Source organism: Gymnogyps californianus, chromosome 4 (assembly GCF_018139145.2).
Source record: "Gymnogyps californianus isolate 813 chromosome 4, ASM1813914v2, whole genome shotgun sequence".
NCBI classification, from domain to species: domain Eukaryota; kingdom Metazoa; phylum Chordata; class Aves; order Accipitriformes; family Cathartidae; genus Gymnogyps; species Gymnogyps californianus.
In genome coordinates, this window is record NC_059474.1 from 152,428 (window position 1) to 176,912 (window position 24,485).

A 24,485-nucleotide genomic window follows, 5' to 3' on the forward strand; every position below is an offset into this window, starting at 1 on the left:
GAAGCAAAACTAGACTTGGACCTGACCAACACAGAGGACATGTTTCAACACGTTACTGTTGAAGTGCTGCTTGGTAACCCAGCAATCCCACAGTAGAACATCCCTGCAGATGCAACAACAGTCAAAACTATCCAGCACCGTTACATTTCATTTCAAACAAGTGAAATGCATAAAATTTAGAGACTTGTTAAAAAGAAATTAAGAGGAGAAAGTAAAAATGTTTGCAAGGACATAGCAAGTATTTAAGCTACCGTGTTGGAGGTGCAGAGCAAATGTGTACGATCTAGCAACAACATTTAGGAATGGAGAAATGTAGGCTGGACAGCAGAGTTAGGGAGGTCATAAACAAGATTAAACGCTTGCAAAAAAACCAGAACCCCAAACACCCTCAAATAATAACTCAAAGCTGCATCCAAATGAGAAGCTAGCATAAAGTCTAGCAGATTAAATAAATTTAAAAAAAAATAAAATAGGTAAAAGTGGAAAAAAAAAGAATTTTATAAACAATTTGCAAAATGCATAAGACATATAATATACCCATTTGTTGTAAACACAAAAGGAACAGACAGCCTGGTAGCATTAATAGGGTCACCATCGAGCTAGGAGGTGAAACAGGTATTCTGAGAAGACGAATACATAGCAGAAATAGCCTTTTTTTTCCCAATGTGTTTACCAGGCCAGCTACAGACTAAAATACAGTGCTACATCCATCTGCAATAAGAAATCTTTTCTTTATGCATTAGTATTTATAGTTTGCAAAAATGACACTATGCATCCGCTCCTATGTTAAAAAAAAAAAAAAAAGAGAAAGACAAATTCATTAATCTCCTTCTACATGGCAAATAATCTAGGGCTAATATAATGACTGTAATTCTTCAAATGGTCTGCAACTTGCAAATGCACTTTTTGTAGTATGGCCATCACAGCAGGACATACTTTCTAATTGTCTCCACCTTCCAGCCTTGAGGAAGGCAATGAGATCATGGAGGTTGTGTCTCTGCAACAGAGTAGAATCAACTCCTTCTTATGACAGGAGGTCCTTCACACTGTCCGTGCTACTGAAAGCCTTTCCTTCTTAATGTCCGGTCTCACCGTCCTTCGCTGCAAGGATATTTCATTCCCTTTTTTTTTTTTTAGTTCTTCCCAAATCTGTATAGTAAACTGATTATTCCCTTAGTTTTGTAGCAGCTTTTAAAAATGTATCTTAAGACTGCTACCATGCCTTACCCCAGTCTTCTCTGATGCTTATGGGAATATGAGTTTCTCCCCCATGGAGCAAAGGTGGAGGATACTCTGGTGGAAGGGAATGTCCTGCTTCTCTCTGGAGACCGCTCTTCACGAACAGAGCTATTACCACTGTCAGTCACTTGCCCTGACGCTATGAGTCTTGCTCTCATTTCCCTGCAGAATGCACTAATGTACCTGGAGACCACACTGGTTGTGTTTCAGCTGTGATGCATTCCCTACTTTTTTTAGACTTAGGTTTCTCTCTGGGATATGCACTGAAGATGGCATTAACAGTTCAGAAGAAAAAGCACCAGGAAATGCATGTATTTTACTTTGACAAATAGAGTACACACAGGTGACAAAGGGAATTATCTGTGTTTTGAGAGACAGTGTTTTGGGGCTGGTAAATGTTTTAGTCCTTTCCTCAGTAAATATTTTCCTGTTTTTTTATTTTCTCTTCTGTAATAGGTATGTAGCCACTTACACATCTTAAGTTGGCACAATACATGGCAATTGTAAAAAGAAATTCACTGCATTCATTGCCGTCCATTCTTAGGAAGAACAGGTTGGGATGCTGACATCTACTGTGAGATGGGTCTTAAAATTCCTGGAGAGCAGATGTGCAGAGCCATTTATTGGTCAGCAATCTGCAGAGTGCATATAGAAAAAGGTTCCCTGGGACTTGCAGAAGATGGATTATGTTAATAAAAAATGTACAAGTGCTTTACCTTCAGTGCTTGTTTTTTGTTTTCCCAAAACAGAAATAGATAGGGCCAGTATCTATATCACATACAAATACTAACCTTCATTAGCAAATGGTTTGGCAATGCTCAGATGCTTTAAGTGTTTGTAGTGGGGTAGGGGCAAGAAAGAGATAATAATAATTCTCATGTTATCAATTAGAGGCCAGTCTACTGCATCCTATCAATTACTCCCACACACTGTTCCTGCCATAAATGCTGTACGCATTGCTCTCTTTACAGGGTTTATATATCATGATCTCTGCTCCAGTCTGCAGTCTGGCAAGCCCTAATGTTTTATTGTTAAAGAAACATTGCAGATTTAATCTCTGTCCCACAGAGCAGCTGCTTTGCAGTTTTGAAAAAGCAATCCTTGTTGCTCATCACATGGTCTTTGTTTGTCTAGAAATGCACTCTCCCAAGGAGGTTGCTCTTGTGAAGAAAACAGCAAGCATTTTTCATCCACAAGAGGCTGTTCTTAGCACGTTCAAAGCTATTCTAAGACTTGCCAACTGCGGAGCTTCAAAATATTGGAGTCTTTTCTAGCTGCATTAACCTGGAAATGAGCCTATGAGAGGGGATATCCTGCCTCTGCTTTCTCTCTTTCAGTACCATAGGAAATTGTAACTGTATGTTAGGGTTTTTTCCCCCCTGCTATGGTAAATGAGAGAGAAAGTTTTCTGGGTGAGCTGAAAAATCAGGTGCTTTCTCAGGATGCAGATTTTTCATCTCCACATCTTCTTGGGAAGAAGTCTAGTACTATGTGACAGTAAAATAACACAGATAACATTCATTAATGGTCCAGTAGGAACCCTTGCAGTGGATTAGGATCTCACTGCAGTAGCTGCAGTATAAGCAAGGCAGTGAGATGATCTAAGCCTTGAAGGTCTTACAGTCCAACAGAAGATCCAAAAGAAGGAAGCAGGGTAATACCATATACTCCATAGGAGTCTAAGAAGAAAATGCAAGCTTCTCACTGAATTGTCCATAAGAGTGTCTTGAAATCATGGAATACAAGTCCATTTTATCTGGCAAGATAATCAAGTGACGTCTCACTGAAAGCCTGAGCCAAGTGTCACAGCTGCCACCTCCCTAGTGGCTAAACCTCCAGCTTGTTGTCTGCGCCTTCCCCAGTGCAAGTGTCTGTCGAATACGATACTCAGCAGCATATTTAACACTATAGGTATTTTTTTCTTGCATAAATGGAAACTTCCAGCCTTGACCAGATACTTAACAAGCCCAGTTTAACAAGGCTGTTTTTGTGTATCTGGCATTTGCCAAAGATGACTACTTCATAGAGACAGGGAACAACTGCACAAACGTGCCCCAAACCCTGTTTTTTCCTCACGTTCATTAATTAGAATTTGTCTTACGTCCTCAAATTTCACTTCCAAAATTCCTTAGAGGGTTGGGGCAGGAGGAGGGAGAAAAGCTAAGTATTTAATTCCAATAGCTATATCTCAATATAGGTTTGTTACTCACATAAATGGTCTGCAGATCTACAGGATTTCTTTAAAGACAAAAAGAGATGATACATGCTGTGGCACAGATTTGCAAGTTAAGTGAAAACAGGCTCACTTTTTCTTTTTCCAGGATAGTGTGAGCCCAGACCCATTTCCTCATATCAAACAGTTTTGATGGAGGAATGGAATGGAGGGGAGGGATTTAGGACTGTTTCTTTCAATAACAATGGCTTATACAGTACACAAAATTACAATTTTAGTTGCTCCTGGAAATTTTGGCAGCTTCTGTCATTCCAGTATGCCCTGAATACCAAGCCATAATTGTTAACCTAGCCTCAGAGCTTCCAAACATCCTTTTATCTAAAAAAGAAAAAAAATAATCAAACTTGCATTTATTCCAGTGATCTTCTAAACTTAGAAGGTCACAGAAGATCTAAACATAAACATGATTTATAAACGTAGTTCCCAGCTCCTTAGTTCTTAATTTAACTGTTTTCCTCTGGTATGGCTTTTATATATAGGTATGTATGTCCAATAATCTCAGTTTTGTTATCAAAGTCTTAAAACAAGAACTGTGTTATAAGCGTCAGAGAGCGTGGGATTGTTTTTCCCTATCACACTGTGATAGTAGTTCTCAAGCAATATAACATCTCTTGCTATATTTGCTGAAACAATTTTGTTAGCTGTTGCAAGTTTCTCCAGTGAAGCAGATTGTCTAGTAAATGTTTTCAGTTCCTGTAGTAAGCTGTTGTGGTACTTCTTCCATTTTGAAAGCAAGTTTTTGTGATGCTTTTCAAAAGCTCATTTAAGAGAAGTATGCTGTGCTATTAAAATGTAATAAAGACAAAGCTTTGTTTCCTATTCAATCCCTCCATGTTTCAGTATCAGCCATTCTTGGAAGTCCCACAGCCTGCATGGGATTTCCAGTAAGTTTACTCTTTTTTCCCGCCTTTTCCTAATATATTTAGTCTGTGCCATTTTGAAGGTCACTAAATTAATACAGTTTGGTTTAAATACACATATGATATTCACCACTACCTAACTCATACTATAAACATTTTTGCAAACTGTGCTTAAAATTGCACTTTCGTGTCACCTTAAATAGTGTAACCACACATAGTGAAAGAGATTATTGGCTTGTTTTTGAGGTTTGGAGAGGATAAAACTCAGCACTACTGTTGCATGCAAAAGAACTTCCTGACTGCACTAATGTTATACCTGAGTACTTACCTGTTACTTCCTTTCAGGGAGTCTGCCAGTAACAAAACTTTGGTCCTTGAGTGAAAAAAAAAATTCTAGTAATAATCAAGAACTACGGCTCTTCATTGTTAGAGTCAGTCCACATTTCTATTGCTTCCAAACTTGGCATTCGTGCTAATGGGTGGCTGTTGCTAGTCTATAACAGACTTCTCCACCTTATTTCTTTACCTTAAAACTAGATGTCTTTCTAAAGGTTCTTGCTTCTCCAGAAACTGTGGGCTTGATTCAGAAACCTAATAAAACTGTACCCCCGTGTTATGAAGGCAACAAAATTAGGTCGTATTCTTGAAGTCTGTCAGTATTTAAAAGACAAAACAAAAAATCCTTTACTCCAGCTGTGCAATGGCCAAGAGAGTTATCTCCCAGAGGAAATATGACATGCAGTCTGTTAAAAAGAAAAGATTAAGGCATTCAAGTTAACTGGGAAAGAAAGGTGAAACACCAAACAGACCATTCTGGTCTATTCTACCAAGGTCCAGGTCGGTCATTACAGACAGATGGTGGGTGCATTTATGAAAGACGGGTGAAGCTAGGAAAGCAACATGTTCCTGTTCTCTGTCTTGAAATCAGGAGTCGTGGATATTAAGTCAGGAGAGAAACAAAAACCTTGATTTTAAGTGTGTTTTAACGGAAGGTTCTGGAGAAGCAGAATGTTGGGCTTAGGGAAGAACACGTAAGGATTACTGCAGTGAATGTCAGAAGTCAGATACGGAGGCACTCAGCCCCTTCATACCCAAGAAACATCCATACAAGAGAAAGGGCAGAGACGCCAGTAACAGCTGCCTCCTACCAACCCTCCTGCCTGACAGGAAGGCTCTTTTGAAAGTCCTACCCAGAATGGTTGGATAAAAAATCAGTGTGTGGTCTGGTCAAAAGGTGCATTGGACAGGAGAGCTTCCTGATTTGGGGGCCAGATTTAAACCATCCCTTTTGAAAATTTGTGACAGTGAGATGAAAGAACTTTGAGGAAGTTTGGCTAGCAGGACACAGCTAACTGATCCTTACAAAGCAGACATGAGGTCCAGCAGCTGGAACAGCAGAAAGGGACAGAAGCCTACAATGGTACAAAGACTTTTCATGAAACCCAGTCAGAAAATATTTCCACTCTTATTGGTACACATGGAGGCCATTAACTGTTAAGATTTCAAAAAGAGGATGATAGGGCCAACCACGAAAAGAGCTCAAACTCTAGCAATCTAACATTAAAACCCTAGAGCAAGCCAGAAGAGATTTTGAGAGCAAATTACCAAAGCCATTACAAATAGGTTAAATTTTTTCAGGCTAATCAGATTCACAACATTTTAAGATCTCTGAGCTCTGTGGTAGAGCTATATAAGACAATCACAGAAAAAATAAACTGGAAATTGTCATTTGCTTCCAATAAGCTGAGATGGAGAGGGCACAAAATGAATTTCTCAGGCAGAGGATTTAAAAAGACATGATTTTTCGATGTGCTAAAAATATAAATGCAGGATACAACGTCACAGCAATGCTGTGGATATTAAAAATGTAAGTAGGTTCAAACAGCCACTAAACAAACTAATGGAAGAAATATCCACGGTGGGATGAACGTCATCATTAAATGCTGCATCACAATGTTTATTTTGTAGCAGGGGATGGGCTGCAATTGAACACAGCACTAATTCTTGCACTTCCTGCATGCTAGACCTTGCAACTTCAATGTTCTTTACTGTAATTTTTCCTAATACAATGATTGTTTTTTTCAGAAACAGAGGAAAGGAGCTCCAACAGGTAAAAAATCCCCTTCATAAATTGGTTGGGCTCCTTTTTCAAATTATTTGGGCTAGCCATTCCCTGGTGCTCCTCTTAGACAGCAAATACATCATCTGAGTCTTCTCATAAGTAAAAAACTCAGAAAATTAGAATTTCATCATCTGAAATTTCAGTGGCCTCTGTGTCCCCATTTATGTTTTCGTAACATACTGGGTGAAAGGGCTACACAACTTCACTTTTAAAAACAATATGGTGGGGTTTTGCATGCTCTAAAGCAGTCTTGTGACTGAGAGGCACACAGCATCTCCTGTTCTGTGGTGTCTTGTTTTCCAAAGCTTCCCCACAGGGTTCTGTGCAGCACCACGTCGATGCAAAGTCCTGACAATAAGCCTCCTCACTTGAGAAGCCAGCATTTGCAGCCACCCAAAATACTGCCCTCTTCCCATACGGACAAGATCGGTGCTTTTAAAGAATACCTCAGCCTTAGAGCTGTAGGCAACAGTTCCTTCCACAATTTTGTAACTTGCGGTTTTGGCATATTAAATTAATTCTAAAGTCATGTCAGAGTGACAGAACCTTGATCCTCTTCCTTAGGGCTCACTGTTCCCAGTGTTAGTGGTAACGGTGCTGGTCAGAAAGAGAAGGCGCTCCCTTTCTCTGGCCAAGCAGTTTTACCTGCAGAGATGAGCACTCTCTGAGGCCTCTGTTTTCAAACAGGCAGAGTCCAGAATAACCAGCTACGTCTCATTGAGGGAAACTGCCCCTTCAGGGCAGGAAGCTTTTAACGGGCAGTAAGAGGGTTGGTACCTTTAAGTGCTTGATTATACAACTCAGTGTTTGATTTGGTCTGCCACCAGATTAGTGGGATGCAGAGGCAGCAGGGAGAGCAGTCATTGTCTGTAGCAAGATGCACCTAATCAGTGCTGTGCTGCAGGTGGGGGAAAACCAGCATAAACTCCTGCTATTTAGCAGTCATTTTATCAGCTCGAGAAAGAGCTGAGCTAACTGAGCAGATTTGGAAGTTAGGTAACATGAAATACAGAAATGAAAGTTGCTGTTATAGCAGCATTGCAACGTACAGACTTCTACCGCTGAACCGCTGTGGTATTGGACTTTTGATCACTATCTGGCTGGTTTATTTAGAGTCTGCTCAGCACCTTTTGCTTTGAAACAAAAAGGCTCAAAACAGGAGCCAACAGGAACTTCTGTTTCTGAATTTCTCATTACTATAGCTTAAATTCTCACTGCTGAAAATTGTCAGATTAAGGGAGGAGTTCTTCAGAGATACGGCCAGGAAAAATAACATTCAGGGTCTGGGGTGTATTCGCTCTTTCACTAATTAAGCATGTGGCTAGGTGTGCGAGGGACGGGGCAAAAGGGAATCTGCAATCCACCTAAATATTCCCAGCCCCTACTCTGCCAATTGACCAGGAATTTGCTACTGCAACCAGAAAAGAACAGGTAGAGACAGGTAAGGCAACAGCATCCAATGTTGCCTGTCGTTCAGCAAAAGCAGTATTGTCATTGCTAGTAACAGGCCTTACACTAACTTTGCAAGGTATCAGGACTCAAGTTTTTAAGCTTGTTATCAACCTGTGAGAACTTGCAGTGTGAACCAGAGATTGGTACCAGGTGTGTCTTGTTGATGGGGAGTTTAAGTGTCAGCAGTGAAGGCCTTTGAAATGGAGACCTGGACTGGGAAGTGGGGGCTGTAAAGAACTCATTGATGTGTGGTTACTGAAGAAGCACAACCTTAAGAGCTCAAGAAGAACTGCCCTAAGCATAGAGAAAGGAAGCAGCAGATAAGCAAGAACAATATCAGTGACAAAAAACCAGCTAATCAACAGGGTAAGTACTTGACTTGGTCTGGGAAAGTAACTCTTCCCAGCATTGTGCAATATGTAGTCTGGGGGAAAGGACTAAAGGCTAAGAATTGTCTAGAAACCAAACGTTTTGTACAAGGACAATATCTTCAGTTGGTGAGGGGGAGGAGGGGGTTATCTCTGTAGGATCATTGAAACTGTAAATGGCCTGCCTGCTTCTCCTGCCCTCCCTTCTGCTTGTCTGCCTACTTCTCTCTCCCCTGACTACCTCCTTCAATCCCCTGATTCTGGTTGCCTTTGCCTGCACCAAGGACCTTTTGATCAGCCAGTCAATTGCCCAGGGTGATGTTCAGCAGTATATGTGTGTCTGAGAGTGTGTTACCCTCATAAACTCTATGCATTTTTCTCTTTAATCCCTCAATAAAGCTGTATTGCACATAAAGTCAATTTTAGGTAATACTAAGAGATGCATGAAGTCTATGTGCTAATTTTGCCCAAATGTGATAAAGCCCTAGAGAAGTGCTGTGGTACAAACTTTTTGCTGTTCCTCCAGACACAGTAGTTCCCACTTACATGAATGACACTAAATGGCACAAAGGAAAGTGGCATATATTGGACCAAAGCAAGAACTAGTGGTTGTCCTGCTGTCCAAAGCCATAACTTCCCTGAGTACCCTGTCTTATACTCACCATTGTTGCTGGTCTCTTCTGCTGGCATGCACTGTTCCACATCCTCAGGCTCCAGAAAGTCTCTCTTCAAAACCTCAATGACTTGTATTCTTCGCAGACTCACAAGGTCCACATCTTTTAACTTCTTTTCCAGCTGCTTTACCATTTCTTTGCTGGACTGGCTAGTCAAAATTGTGATCTGAAACACAAATCAGAGTGTGCAAGAGCTGCCTCTACCCTAATCCTCTCTTGATAGGTGATGATGCCTGGTCTGTTTGAATAGCACAGGTCCCACTATGGAGAGAGGAGAGAAATCTCAGTAAAATATCTCATCTATTCAAAAGCAGATTTAAAAGCTTTTTTTTTTTGAGCTTTGGCTTATATTTAAGCCAATATGAAATGGATTGAGAGGTTCACTGTAGGAACACCAACAGGTTTTGTGCCACTGCTGGAAGAAGATGGAACAATCCACAACCGTCTTATATTCTATGCTTTGCACTTACGGTCAGTGAGTCTGTGTGTGTATATAGGAGGGACTCTGCCTGAGACTTTCTGAGGGACAGTGCCACTTCCCATTACTGCATCAATTATAGTTCAAGTAGACTAAATTTGGCCTTCTCACTTGAAGGCTGAATGGGAATTTTTTTTTTAAGAAGTATATAGTCTATCCTAAAGATGTTTCCTAAGAGAGCAACAGTAGGTGTGATTCCCACCTCCCAGTTTTGATGTAATACTAAGTAAGTGACTGCAAAGAGTTTTTTCATCATTGACAATCAGCAACAGTTTCTAGAATCGTCAGGCATGTTTGACACCAGCTTCTACCCTGAAAGAGCAGTTAGGTGAGAAAGTTTTGAGTTCTGACCTTGCCTGATATTTAGTGATGGTGAAGTAGAGTCTTCTCAGCACATCTGCTTATTGCTCCAAAGGACTATTTAATAACTCTAAATAAAGGATAAGGTGTATTTTAGGTAAGGCTGCTAACAAATGTCCTGTAGGGAGCATTTGTGGAAACTTAACAGTAGACCTTCAGAAATGAGTTCTACTACAAAGATATTAAACAATGCCAACAGAAGTGACAGTTCAAGGGTTAGGGATTTGGGGGGGGTGGGGGCAGTGCAGGGGGCAGGGAGTATACCTTCTCCATCCAGATCTATCCTTAGTGTTTATCTATGAGATATTGGGAATGAAGTAGTAACTATGATCTCCTTTATGAACTGACAAAAGTAGATAACAGGAACTGTTCTTGAGTTGGGGGGAGCAGAACCATCTAAAGATACTATTTTTTTTAATACAGCTATAGATAGAGCATTTCCTACGCTAGTACACCTTAATTTCATGAAAACCTTTAGGTTATGTGATGGAAGCTCATCTGCACACCCATGAAGGAGAGCAGAGACACAGTGACAGGCAGAAGAGCCCAAAATGCCCTGTCCTGGCTACTGCCCTCAGCCCGTCACAGGCCCGTTTCCCCAAGCCTAAAGGGGCAGAGGGGCACGGTGTCAGACCAGGAAACCAAGGTAGGGGCTTGGAGGAAGGGACACCCTCCGGGGGCTGCTGCCTGGTCTGTCCCTGGAGAGCCCTTGTTCAAATGTGAAACCCATGAAGACGAGTCAAACCCCGAGCACCTTTCCGATTGAGAGGGGAGTTGCTGCCTAGGGGTGTGGGACACGTTATGGGATGCAGGGGAAGAGCAGTTTGGGATTGCACAAGGCTTATTACGGGATGTTTAGGGGAGGAACCAAAGTGGGCAAAGGGATGGAGCTAGGTGATTTGGGAAGGAACAAGTGTGGGAGAATAGAGGGGTAAGGGGATAAAAAGAGCTGGTCCCGTGTAACCAGTTGGCTGGTCAGTACGCTTGCCTGGCCAGGCCCTGCCCTGATCACCACAGCCTGTCCCATCTTCTTCTTAAATTCCTTCCCAGCTCTGCCCTGGGTGAGGGCTCTCTTCTGTGTGCATGTGTGTGTGTGGGGGGGGTCTCGGTGCAGCAGCTGGAGCAGCGCCATGGGTTGGAGGCCCCTGTGTCTGTGGTGCAGTGGCTGGAGAAAGTGCGAGTGAGCGTGTGGTTGTTAGCAAGATCCAAATGGACCAGCCGTGAATAGGTGAAACTGCCTGGGAGCAAGGGGGTCTCTAAGGGCGAGACCATGGGAGGAGCTGGCTATCAGAGGGATGAGGGGAGTCCTGGCCAGCTCTGTCTGTCTGTGTGTGTGTACACATGATGGTCTGTACCAGCAACGGGAGTGGGGCTGCAGCCTTGGGGACTTGTATGTCCAGATGCCAGCAACTGGGCAGACTGGGATCCAGGAGCAGCTACTGGGCAGACTGAGTGTCTGAGCCCAGCTGCTGGAGGGATCCACATTGTATGTATCGAGACAGATATGTGCGTGTGTATATATATACACGCACATATCTACATATTCCTGCTAGTGAATCCATCCTGCTCAGCCAGAGAGGACCAGGCTGAGGCCATTGGTGCAGTCTGTGTTCATGTGAGTGCTCTAAGTGTCTGTCTGATCTGTGTGACCAACCATGCATGTATATATGTGTTATATACATGTGCTCTGTGTGCATTTGCCTGCTGGGAATACATGGTCAGCCTCACAACTGGTTGGGCCTGGGGGCATGGAGCTGTGGCAGCCTTGCTGATGTCAGACCAAGCCCGATTTCCCTAACAAAGTATACCTCTCCAACTGAACTTATCCCTAGTTGTTTGCCTCTGAGAACGCATGGGAACGAATAAATTATTATGGGCTCCTTTTAGGAACTAATGGAAATGGCTAACAGGGACTGTTCTTGAGCTGGGGGTAGCTGAACTGTCTAAAAGATATAATTATCTTTTGCAGAGCTATAGACAGAGCATTTGCTACACTGATGCAGCTTTATTTCATCAAAATCATGGCTGCATTACATCTGTAGCCTATCACCTCCAATTTACCCTTTTCACAACCTCAGTCACACTAGCACATGCTGGTCAGAGACCAGGAGAAATATTTTACCACATACAAAAACTGAGGTAGCTACTGTGACTTCCCTTCATATTACCACAGTTTCTAGATATAATAATGCTATTATATTTCCTAATCTGACAAAAAATGGGCTACTGGTGGCTTGAAAAATGCTTTTCATCCTATTGCAGATTGGCCGCATCTCTTGCCCTGTAGCTGCTGCTGAGACTTAGCTTTGCTGATGCTGGTGGTTTTTCCCCTCTGAAGTCAGGATCTCAAAAAAGTAAGCATTTTCAATAGTTTTAACAAATATTTGGGTTTTAAATGATTGCAGGTTATAACAAAGTCTGCCTCCTATGCTTACTAGTTGGCTAGGAATATTCTTGCCTCTTTGTGGTTTAACTGTTAGGAAAATGCACATTTGCCTAAAGACTACATCTGATTTGCACAAGCAAATTGCCAGTGGTGCTCCTGTACTATAAAACCAGCCATCATGGTCTCATGCTAAAGAAACTGTACTTCTAATATAACCGTAACGCCTCCTTAAGCGCTTGCATTTCTGCTAGCTCACATGTAAGCATACTTCATCGACAGCTTCCGACATGTTTCTTCATCCTCCTGCTGTTCACAGTCCTGTCCTGTCCTTCCTGCCTCTTCCTGCTGAGCTGCAGCAGGTGTGTGCCCGGCTGCCTGCAGCGTGCTCCGCTGCTGCTGCTGCCCTCCAGGCTTCGCCCGCGGTGCGGCGGCAGTGGCATGGCGCTGCAGGCAGTAGAGCGGCCGTGCGTTCCTGGCGCGCAGCTCCAGAGTAGCCTCCTCCACGTGGATGGAAGCATGTGGAAAGCTTTTTGGTTTAACTTGTGTCGCTTTAGAAGCGTAACAACAAAAGCAAAAAAGAGCCCTTCTTTCAGAAGAGAAGGCTTCGCAAACAGAAACAGTAACTTTCTCTGCTGAGACGAGCCAGTGCATCTCAGTGACGGGTCTAGCCCCTCGCTGGCTGCCTCTTCTCCTCCTGCCCACCTGTGCACACCCCCTCTGCTAGGCATCTTCCCTCTGCTGCAGGATTTCACAGATAGGGATCTTACTTGTTCCCAATTATTTACTCCTCAGTTGTTTACTGACTGTAATTATATGCCTGTAATTTGCTGTTCCAGCCAGCACCATGGGTTACTGTATCTCAGTAACAGGGCCACTGAGATACCAGTTTGGCAATTGGGCATTGATGCACCAAAATGACATACAAAGCATTAAATTTTGATGAATAACAAATACTCTAGATAAGTCTTATGTTAAATCTTAACTGCAAAATACTGGAATCAACTGATTTATGAGGGCATTTAACTAAGGCATGAAACTCTTGAAACAGAAGGAAGAAACTGTGTTGGTAGAACCTGACATTCACCTCATCAAAAAACAGATGGAACTAGGGAGTTCCAAAAATTTGATAAAGTAGGGCTTATTTTCTTTTGTCCATGCCTTATAGTTCAATGCAGAAATACTTCTGCTAATATGTTTGCTAATCATAGAATAGTTTGGGTTGGAAGAGACCGTTAAAGGTCATCTAGTCCAACCCGCCCTGCCATAAGCAGGGACATCTTCAACTCGATCAGGTTGCTCAGAGCCCCATCCAACCTGACCTTGAATGCTTTCAGGGACAGGGCATCTACCACCTCTCTGGGCAACCTGTTCCAGTGTTTCACTAATGCTTTAAAGTATCACAGAAATAGAATTGCTACTTTTCTTCACAGTGGACTAAATAGAAAATGCTTGTGGGAAATGTAAAGTACTTGGTCACCACACACGGTCTACCTGATACAGTTGAATTTAACAGGGTAAATGCCTACTTTAACTGGTCTAAGTTATCCAGGCTTCACTTCCAAGAAGGTACCTTTTTTTTCCTCCTTCTTCAAAAGATACTGTATCTGAACAAAAACATTCAAATGCCTTCTGAGAAAAGGAAACAGAAATAAAAATCCAACTTACTCTGCACAAAAAAATGCTTGTGATGAAAACAAAATTTCAGTCACTGAAGTAGCTGAAGCAGAAAGCTGCCTTTTTTAGAAACACGGCCTTTTGTAAGGGTGAAATATCCTTTTGCCTTTCTGTGATCACCAGCTTTTATTTTTCAACAAAGATCTGAGAATTGTAGGTGCTCTTCTGCTCATTTACTGGCTCCTTAGTGATCTGGTGGTGCTTATTCACTCTTATGTGAAAGACCAAGGCCACCCCTTAGATCCCATTTAGGTCTGTGAAACACCTTTTGTCAGGATTTGCAGAAGACTGAATTTCATCCACAGGTTACATTTATGCGGCATGCAGAACGGGAAGGATTGCTAGCTTGGAGAGAAGTCCTTTGTCCTTGAAATTCTCCACAGAACTAAACTTTGAGCTAAAGTTTCCTCAAGATAGGCAAGTGTGATGTGTTGCCTTTTGGAAGCCCTCAGTACCCTCCTCAGTACCTGTGCTAAAATCAAGTGTACTATAATACTTCAGATAGGTACGCTCTTTTAATTATCTCTCTAGTTTTATTTTGGGTATTTTTTGAATGAAATAGGATCACTGTAAATTGTATCCACTAACGAAGCCACAAAAAAGCTATTCTTAATTTAATTTTTCTTTTGCTTTGCTTTATAAGACATGCATTCGTGGAAGACACACTTGATGCCTGTCACAAACAGCTCAAAGGGAAGTAAGGCAGCAGAAATAGGGAATGAAATATAGTTAGCATGGAGCAACTCAGAGGGAAGACTAGAGCTGGCAAGTGTGACTGATGTCTGTGGTATTTGCTGTTGTATGGAAACTGGGAAAATTCAAAGTCTCCAGTGTGGACATTATTTTGAATGTGGTGAAGGGAAGGGGATTATATGTTCAGCTGTCAGTGAGAGGCTTCTAAAGTAGCTCCTCCTACCTGTTCAACTGACCCTCTGCAAGGTTTCTCTAACACTGTATGAGAGATTTTCTGGCAGAGATTCTCTATACAGCAATTTAAGTACAGTTTGCTGCATGAAGTTTCTGAAGAATGGCCACATCTCCTGGGTTATAGAGTTCTTGTCTTCCCTAAGAAATCTTTCAAGTTAGAAGCCATGCATGTTTGAGAGTGGGTTTCTGTTTGCTTGTTGTTTGAGTGTTGTGGTTTTGCCATTTTGTTTGTGGTGGTTGGTTTTTTTTTTTATTAAAAAAATCTACTACATCATTCTTTGGTTTGGGTATACCAGAATTAACCATACAAACATTGGTCAGACTGCTGTTCCAGCTAGGCACAACAACCCTACATCTTCTCAGATTGCCCTGAGCATTTTTATAAAGACTCTTCTCTAGGGTCTTCTTTAGATGGGACTGAGCACACATATCCAGGACCTTTGCAGGGCCAAGGATAGTGTAACAAACCATGTGAATTCGCTATTTTCTGGTACCAGGAAGAAAAACATTTGGTTACCTATCAAAATTATCAACAAAATGGTATGTGGTCAGATTAATTCCAGGAGAGTGGAGGACACCCAATTTTTCAGGCTGATCCAAGAATACGAGGGCAAATAAAAGTTGGTAAATTGTCAGAAGAGGAGGAATTAGTGTTGCATCTATGTACAATGTTCCTATGAGAAAATGAAAGTAGATTGTAAAAATGGTGGTCAACACTTTCAAATAAGTATATAATACTACAGCCTATCACTGCAGCGGGTGTCTTACATCCTCTTGCAATGAAAAGTAGAATATATTTGCCTAATCTAGAGGAACAAGGATCACTTAGTGGAGTATAAACTCCCTATATTCATGGATAACTTAATTTTGAATGTAGCTATCTCATTCCTTCAACTATACTAGAGGATGTCCTGGATTTTGTTGTGTGTCAAAAAAGGTCTTGTCTCAAAAGTGTACTCTGTTTGTTCCAACCCCCAGCTTTGAAGTTGAAGCACAAATCACATTTGAAGTGGTCAGGAAAAATACCTCAAGGCCCCAAGAAAACACAGAGAAGCAGTAAATCAGGAGAAAGGCTTCCTGGATAGACACTAGAAGTGAGTCTTAATTACAGCTGGGAGAGTCTGCCTAATCACAGTATGGCTCTGGAAGGGTTTAAGGATCTAAATAAAGTAGAAGCACTGGGGAAATTTCACTCATGGGAGTCTGGATTCCTTTTTAGGACTCTCAAAGCTCCAAAACCACGTGGACCCTGAGCCTGTGACGTCTGAAATGAAAGATAGTTTGGAGCTGATGTTTCCTCATGTCCAGAACAAAACACCACTTCTGAGTCCTTCCCCTCTTGATAACTGCCTGTCCTTTCACATCAGTTGATACTACTTTAAAAAAAAATACTTCTTCCTGTGAACCTTGCTCATGTGTTCTCGTGTGTTGTTAGTAGCTTCCCTCCCACTTATGCAAGTATACACACCCAGCTGAGAATACAGCCACTAGCGTGCACCAAAATCTATTAGATCCTGTCCCAGGACTGCTGTACATAGAGTTTTCACTAGATATGTCCCCTTTTCTACTGGAATCTGCCCAGAGGGATTTGAGGACTTGATATATTCATGCAGGATTTCTGGACATTGGGTCTCGGAGACAGCTAGATTGCTGAATACCTAAAATTTTCTGGCATGTTCACTGTACGTAGTCATGTCAGAGCCACTGCTCAAGCTAAACAGTGACAACACACCTATGAAATTAGCTCAGGAAGCACTGGACAGACCTGCTGTGTGCATGTTCATTCCCACTGAGAATCTTGGGAAACAAGACACCAGTATGTATGTGTACTGAAATCCCAGACAAACATCAGGCTGTCCTACCGTACCAGGTCATGTCACTAACCTGTCCAACACCACTTATTTAGCTAGTCCCTGTTCTTTCTGCTTTCTCCAGGCAAATCATCAATAGCCCATCCCAAAACTTCACAAAGCCTGAGCAGAAAGGAAATGTTTGCATATGGTGTTTCAAAACACTTTATTCCCCCTTTCCAGGGCCTGCTGTCTTAGAAGGAAGCTTGAGAACTGCTGGGGCATGGGATACAGAATAACACATAGCCTAGAGCTGGGATGAACAGAAATACCTTTCATGATGCAGGAATGCTTATTTAGCTGTAGAATTTGCTTTCAGGCTGTCTTTTATTAAATTCCCTAAACTATATGAGTGTAGGTGGAACATGAGAGATATACATTTATAAAGCATGATTCATGAAGTAGGAAGTGAGAGAGTGCTCTTAATGCATTAGCAGCTGCGCCTTATTCAGGGCCTTGTAAAGTGCAAGGAGTGGGGATAAAGTACTACTGCATCAGGATTACAGCAGGCACAGTTCTCCCCTAATTCTCTGGGTCATGGGCAAAGCAATTGGATTGCCCCGTTCATTCTGTGTCTGCCAAAAAGGTGTCAGAGATTACCCTTTTTCCATTCACCCAATGTAGGGATGCATGCCAAGAACAGATGTGATGCTTCCTGAGTTTCAGGGGCTGTCTGTTGTACAGAGTTTACAATGGTCTTTACAGACTTTTCAATTCTTTCACGCAGCCATTGCCAATGATGTGTTGTAAGGGACTCCTATTACAATTTGCAGAGTAGGAGCCCTGTGGAACTCCCAAGCTGCCACTGAGAAAAGAAAAATGCTAATTATAAGCAAACTCTTGTTATTCCGAATACTGACCATATTTTCTTTTTACTCTGAAAACCGATTTCGAGAGGACTGTGCCAAGACAATGACCATTCTGTAGGCTTTTCCTGTCCTTTGCAACTATACCAACTACTCTTAAGATGAAATGCATTTCTTTTGTCTGTATGAGTTCACTTTCAATGAATTGTGGACACGCTTTCAGGCACAATGAGGACCTTTGCACAAACATCTTACTGTATCAGTGAAAGTTCCAGACACTATAACAGCAGAATGTAACTTTAGGTTGAAAGGAAAATCATGTCCATAAGTACTGTGAATGTCTTTGCCTTTGACACAGTTCTTCTGTGACAGTAATCACAATAAAGCTGAAAAAACATCTGATCTTAAATGCCTGGAAATTAAATTCATTTTTCTATACTGTAAAGTAAGTTAGCCTCCATAAGCAACTCAAACCTGAATCTGTCTAATTTCCATGAGCATTCAGAGATTGCCACATGGGTTTTTTTGGAGGGCTTATTTTCTCAATTACTCTTTCCCTCCCATGGACCTTAGATACCACACAGACTATCATCTTAATGTGCTAACAAATGGCAAGTCTGGTGGATGGCTCCCACTACCTTCCCAACATTTTCTTACCTCAACAGAACTATTTGTTGAGCCTCCTGCTGTGGTGTGTCTGCTGTATTGTTTGAACTGTTGCAATCCATCCTGCACAGCTTGTACAACTCCACATCCCCCCTGTGGGAAAGAGCCTTCTCTTGGTAGCAAACGGAGCTCCGAAATGCAGGCTTGAATTCGTGCAAAGTTTTCTTTCACTTGCTGCAAAACAGTATTCAATGAAATTGAAAGACTGGAAATGTCAAACTGATAATATGAAATATTTTTCCATAATGTGCAAGGAGGCTTTTGAATTCACAGCACTGAGATAAGACTGGGGGCAGGAACCAAGTCATAAAGCAGTGAACAGTGATATGAATCAAAACCAGCTGATTGTTATGCTAGTAACAACACACACGATCACTCCTCAGGTTTTCAGCTGTCTACCCGTTGCCTGCTGCTAGCCAAAATGTAGTAGTTTGGCATGCCCCTCTCCTCTGGCCCTGCATAACACTGAGGCAGAACTTGAGACATAAATAGGAGCACTGAGGCGGTGTGATATCCCCAGGCCATAGTCACCCCTGACATATCCGTACTCCCTTACTTGTCAAGCTGTGGACCTCTGGAACCTGCGTTCAGGAGGGTTTGGAGTCAGACTGTGGCAACAGGTTCAAAAAAGGGGTTCCACAAACTCATGAGTAACCGGTCCAGAAGTAGATACCAAGAGGAATAGCCTCAAATATATCCTCTATCATTCTTAATAGAACAGCTGTGGAACTAGGGGAGTGTTGGGAGAATGAACTGCAGAAGGCGATTGGACTGGGGTATTCCCCCAAAATAGCCTTTCCTTTTGAAACTGGTCTGACTCAGGAGGGCATTTCTTATGCTCTTACACTGCTTTTTTAGGACATTCATCACAGTAATGATTATCAAAAAAGCAAATGCTGATGGAAGGTCTATGGACCCTCCTGCTTCAAAGATGAGCTACCAGAGCAAGTGTTAGAAAGGAAAAATTATTCTATAGCTGTCATTTGTAAAAATGTTTTATTCCTTCAGGCGACATCTACCACTGTATAATGGCTGCCCCGAGGACAGCTGGTCTGACTCATTATGGCAAGATGAACATTACAAATGCACACATTATTAACCCATTGTGCTCCACTATGATGCTTTGTGTCAGTCTCATGGATTGGAGGATATTGGGCCATATTCTCACTGCCTGCTATGGTGATTTAGATTACCTGCAGTCCAGGGCTGCTGAACCCTTATATCATATATGTTGCTCAGCACTTCCTTGAACTTGGTATCACTTTATAGTGGTCACCTAAATCCACAGAAGGCAGTCTGAATGTGAACCAGGCTGGCCAGGATCATGGTAGACCCCTCTCATACTCTTTCTCCAAGCCATATTAGTTGAGGCTACCTGGTATCTATTACCCAGCCATGACCTTTCCTTAGCATAGACATGACAATGCTAGGGAGCACCCAGGATCTAAAGGTGTGTGGAGCATCTCAGCTAGTGTTCACACAGATGTCAGCTCACCTGAGCTTCAACAAGAACTCAAAGGAGTTGAGACATACCCAGCAGGTAAACTGGCAAAATCTGGCCATAGGAGAGATTATTAGTGAACTCTACCAAATCTGTTTGAAGCAATATAAGACACTGCTGCCAGAGGTCACCTTCCTCACAGAAGAGGCAACAGATGAACATATGACTTGTTTGCTTCAGATGCTTGGAGCTCTGACTCACTGAACCACTCCTGAGCAGTCATGGTTTACAGCATGGTCTTTCAGTGTGACTAAGTTATGAACCAGGGGCCTCAGGCACGTGTTCACAAACAGCTCCCATGGTTCTGTAAATAAGGTGGGGAAGAAAGCTGGGGCAGCTCAAACCTTGCCTCAGAATGGTGAAAAGAGCAGTCTTAAGGAAAGACATCACACTTTGTAGTCTAGAGTGCAAGAAGTGTCTGGCCCATTATGTCATTTCTGCTGTGCAGTTAGCAATCTTCGATAAATGCACCAAGCAGATGCAGCCAAGAGCCTCTTCAAAGTGCTACAGCAAAATTCCCTGCAGTTCAGATGCCTGCCCTGCAATGCCAGGAGGCAGCTGCAGCTCACACAGACATAAACCAGCTGTCTTAGGTCAAGTATTGCTCCTAACTGTGGCAGAACAGGGCTCAGCACAGGCTGCAGGGCAGCCTGAAGTCCAGTTAAGTACCTGTCCTTTGGAACTGGCACCAGCAGAGTTGCATTTTCTCTTGTATGTGCACAGCTGCTTTAAATGTTAACTTAGGCGAGTCTATGCAAGCTGCAGTTTCAACTCTGGAATGTGCTTGGGACATAAGTTAAACTTCTAAGCACAAATTGTGTTGTTTAACTATTTCTGACTGCACCCCTCTTCTGGGCGCTGACGCCCAGCCCAGTGCCATAGGCCTTGACATGTCTCTTCACATGTGACCCTGCTCCTTCGTAACACAACTCCAAGAATTCATAACTTCACACTGTGCGTCCAGCAAAACATTTTAATCCGCAACACTACATTGATTCCAGAGAAAAGCTACCAAAATGAGAGATCAAAGCTGGCCATGAGCCGGGGTAGGCACTGGACTCACTGCCCCATCTGGCTCCTTCCACATGTTGTACCCTCACCCACTTCACTTTCTTAATTTGCTAGTCTCTGTAGTTATCGTCTTTCTCCCTTGTTTCTTTTTCAGCCCTTTTTGTCAGGGAGGGTCTGGGAGTTGTGGGGGATGGCTGCCCATCCCAAGGGAAAACCAGTAGGAACAGGGCCCATCAGCTGGAGGTGCTCTGCTCAGAGTCCTTACTCAGTCCCACATTAAAATTTTTTGATGCTTTAATGCTCACTTCCCCTCTTGTCACCATCTGTTGTCCGTCACGATTATTTACTTTCTTCCTGGTTTCCTTTTCTTTGGCATCCCCCTGCCCTTTCCAGGGAAGCTCTTTGGACTTGTTAGAGTTAGGCCAATAGCGGAGACCAGTAGGAACAGAGACCATAAACAAGTACTTAGGAAAGACTAAGAAAAGGGTAACCATATATGACACTTCCCCATGTACTCTCCCCCCAGTCTCTATTTTCAGCTCCAGGGCTTTCCTGACTTCGTATGATTTGTCTAATAAGCAGCCTTTAATATAGCTCTATCTTGGTTCCTCGCTGAGAAGTACCGAGTTTTTCTCTAGCTAGATCAGAAAGTCAATGTGATAAACAGCGTGCCCTGTTGACACCAAGGGGCAACTTCAGGAGTACAGAAAAAGCAATGGAGCCCTGGTATTTCTGAAGAAGGCTGAAACGGAACAGAAGTTTATCAGTTAGAGATGTAAAACTGCTCCTGATTCCAGAAGCTGCAGGGGGCCAGATATCATTATTAGTGAAATTAGGTCCACTGAAGAAGACAGTCATCTTGCTATACTTTACTGTTCCTAATAGAGAAAGAACAGTTCTGAAAAACAGCCTTCAGTACAACAGCAGATGTCTAAAATAAAGAGATGGCTCACTAGGCAGAACATCCAAGCAAAGCTGGGGAGAAGGGGAGTGGGGGCTCACACTAGAGTTGTGCCTATCAACCGGGTGTGCACTACCGGCTCAAGTCTTTGAGTTTGAACTTTGCTGTCTCGGACAAGTCCCAGAGAAACACAATGTTATGGCAAAAGAGTTGATGTGATTACCAGTCATGCAAACAGGAGGAGGGGGTATTTTTTAGCTTTCTGTACAGCATTGCTGAGCCCAGTATTGGAGTGTAGCATCCAAAAAAACAGAAGAGTGAATACATAGAAGGGCTTGGAAGTTATTAAGGCCCTGTAAAAATGCCTTGCAGTTAGACTTACACTTTGTTCTCTTTCATTTACCAGCTAGAAGATTGAGATGGGACCTGCTTATATTTAGAGGAAGAAAGTATAAAATACAAGCAGGTTCTTCAATCTAGCCAAAAGAGGAAATACATTAACAAATCCCTGGAAGCTAAAGCCAATAAATGCAAATGAGAAACCAGGTACAAGTTTCACAGTGACTATGATTAACCACTGGAAGAAATTATCAGTAGAAGTACTTGATTCTCCATTTTGCAGTATCGTCAGATCAAAACTAGATGTCTTTCTGGAGGAAGTGCTTTAGTGATATATGGGTACTTTAGTGAAATATAACAGCCTGTAATATGAAGGAAGCCAAACAGTGATCTGAGGGTTCCTCTGTCTTTAAAAACTGTGATTATCAAAATGAGGAATTGTTGTTTAAATAAAAAAGACAGCCTATCATGAGCAGAAGATTCATATGATGGGGCAAGTAGAGGGATTGTGTCAAAGTGCAGTTGTGCTCTGGTGGCCCATGATTACCAAATGAGATCCGAGGTTGCTGTCAGCCAGCGCATGTTGGATCAGTGTCAGGACATACCTAGCAAACACAAAAGCAGTATTTGGCCCCAAACACTTACAAATTAACTTGGACATAATGCAAAATCACAGAAAACAGGCCTGGAACCAGTTGTGAAACAGATTACCTAGTCCGTCCTACAGTGACATGCCAGGATGAATTACATGTAAATTCATCCTAGGAAGCAAGACAAGTGTCTCTTCTTAAAGCCCCTAATCAGAGTGATGTCACAATATCTCCGGAAAATGTTTCTTTGGTATCCCCTTAGTTATCCTTGTCACATTATCTATAACCTATTCTACAAAATAAACACCACCATTAGCCACAGCCTTCTTGCAGATCACATTTGCTAAATTACTGTTGACCTCTGATTTTTTTTTCCAAGTTGGCCTCTACCTCTCCTGAGATGTGAAAACTTGACAAAATATTTCAGAATTTTTTCACCATTGCTGAATAAAGTGGAAGGGTTAATACTGTGTGTTTACACTAATGTAGTGTAAATGAGAGTGCTCAGTATGACTGTTTATAATAGTACGACTTCATAGATTCTTGTGAACTTTATGATGCTTTGTAATCCCAAACTTTTATTGTAGAGCTGCTAGTCATTCTCCATCTATATTTATTCTGCTGCATATCCCTAGATGAGTGAAATACCTGTTCTTACTGACTTAGATCTATATATTTAAAAGACATGTAGATGTGGCACTTAGGGACATGGTTTAGTGGTGGACTTGGCAGTGTTAGGTTTACAGTTGGACTTGATGATCGTAAGGGTCTTTTTCAACTTAAATGATTCTATGATTCTATGATTGTATGATTTCAGGATATTTCTCAAATTTGACAAAAATATTTTGAATTTTGATCCTTTCCCCTTAAATGTCTGGAACTTCTCCCAAAGTGGTAATATTTGTGTAATCAACAGGTACACAGACCATTTCACCATCCAAATTATTACAGCTGTAGAGTTGTGTTTGATAATTTTGATAAAGAAGCAGTACAGATAGTGCAGAAAGTAGCATATGAAAGGCAGAGGTACAACAGATGTTTTAGAAGGGAACAGCACAAAACCTAATTTATGCACATGAGCAACTTCACAGATCAAAAATACGACACTCCTCCTTTTAAACATCATTCTTTCATAAAATTCACCTCTTCCATGAAGTCTATGAAACTATGCTCTTTGAGAATGATTAATTTTTAGATATACATTTGTAGTAAATCATAACTTTCTTTACTGAATTGCAACAATGTATTGCATTAATGTTTGTTAGATCCCAAGAGACATAATTTCACACATACCGTGAAGGGAAGCAGACACTCCTGCTGGTTCTGCACCACATAGAGGCTCAGCAGGGGCACACGGCAGGGGCCCGTCAAACTGCATGCCAAACAGAGTGTGTTTTCCAGAGCTTCAGAGAGTACAGAACAAGTGTTGGTCCAGGAAGGTGATGTGACATCCACAATGAGAATCCGCGATGGCTGCTGGCAGTGTACTTTAGTAGCAGGAAATGTTCTCCGTGTATCTGAGAGTAATTTTCTGGAATTCATGGCTTTGAACATGGGTATTAGATGTCCAGTTATGTGTCTACATCTGAACAGGAAAAATTAACAAATAATAGCAATGAGTGAGACTCTCCCATTCACTTGAGAGCAACCTGAGACATAGCAGACAGTAATGAATTAGACTCCTACAGCTTTCTCCAAAGCAATCATTGTCCACACTCTAACATAAACCCACACAAAGACAAGGGAAAATGCATACGGTCAGAAAACAAAATGGTTCAACTAAAGAAAATGCATGGCAGATATACTCTTATAGATGCAACTGGAGCAGTTAAAAATGTTAATAGCATAGCCATGTGTGATGTGTCGCATGATCTCTCAGTGTGGCTCAGGTGCATGGCATCAGTTCCAGCAGAGAAGTGATCTCCAGCAGCTGGTGGATAGCAAGACTTCGAACTCCTATTCCTACTTCTGCAGTGGCCAAGTGATTATCTCCAAACACCGTGAGGAGAACAGAGTCCCCACTCCTTGATACCCAGTATGAGACAAGT

The 24,485-nt window shown here is 42.1% G+C and overlaps 1 protein-coding gene across 1 annotated transcript in view; it reads right to left on the reverse strand.

The window, feature by feature from the left end:
- The window catches only part of M1AP (meiosis 1 associated protein), a 29,978-nt gene extending 5,987 nt beyond the window's left edge, over positions 1 to 23,991 (reverse strand). Inside the window, exons 1-3 of the mRNA XM_050895462.1 lie at positions 23,731 to 23,991; positions 18,087 to 18,269; positions 8,937 to 9,114 (exon numbers count right to left, since the gene is read on the reverse strand). Of these exons, the coding sequence (XP_050751419.1) occupies positions 8,937 to 9,114; positions 18,087 to 18,269; positions 23,731 to 23,991 (622 nt within the window). The remainder of the gene's footprint in view (positions 1 to 8,936; positions 9,115 to 18,086; positions 18,270 to 23,730) is intronic.
- Between the last annotated feature and the right edge of the window lie 494 nt (positions 23,992 to 24,485).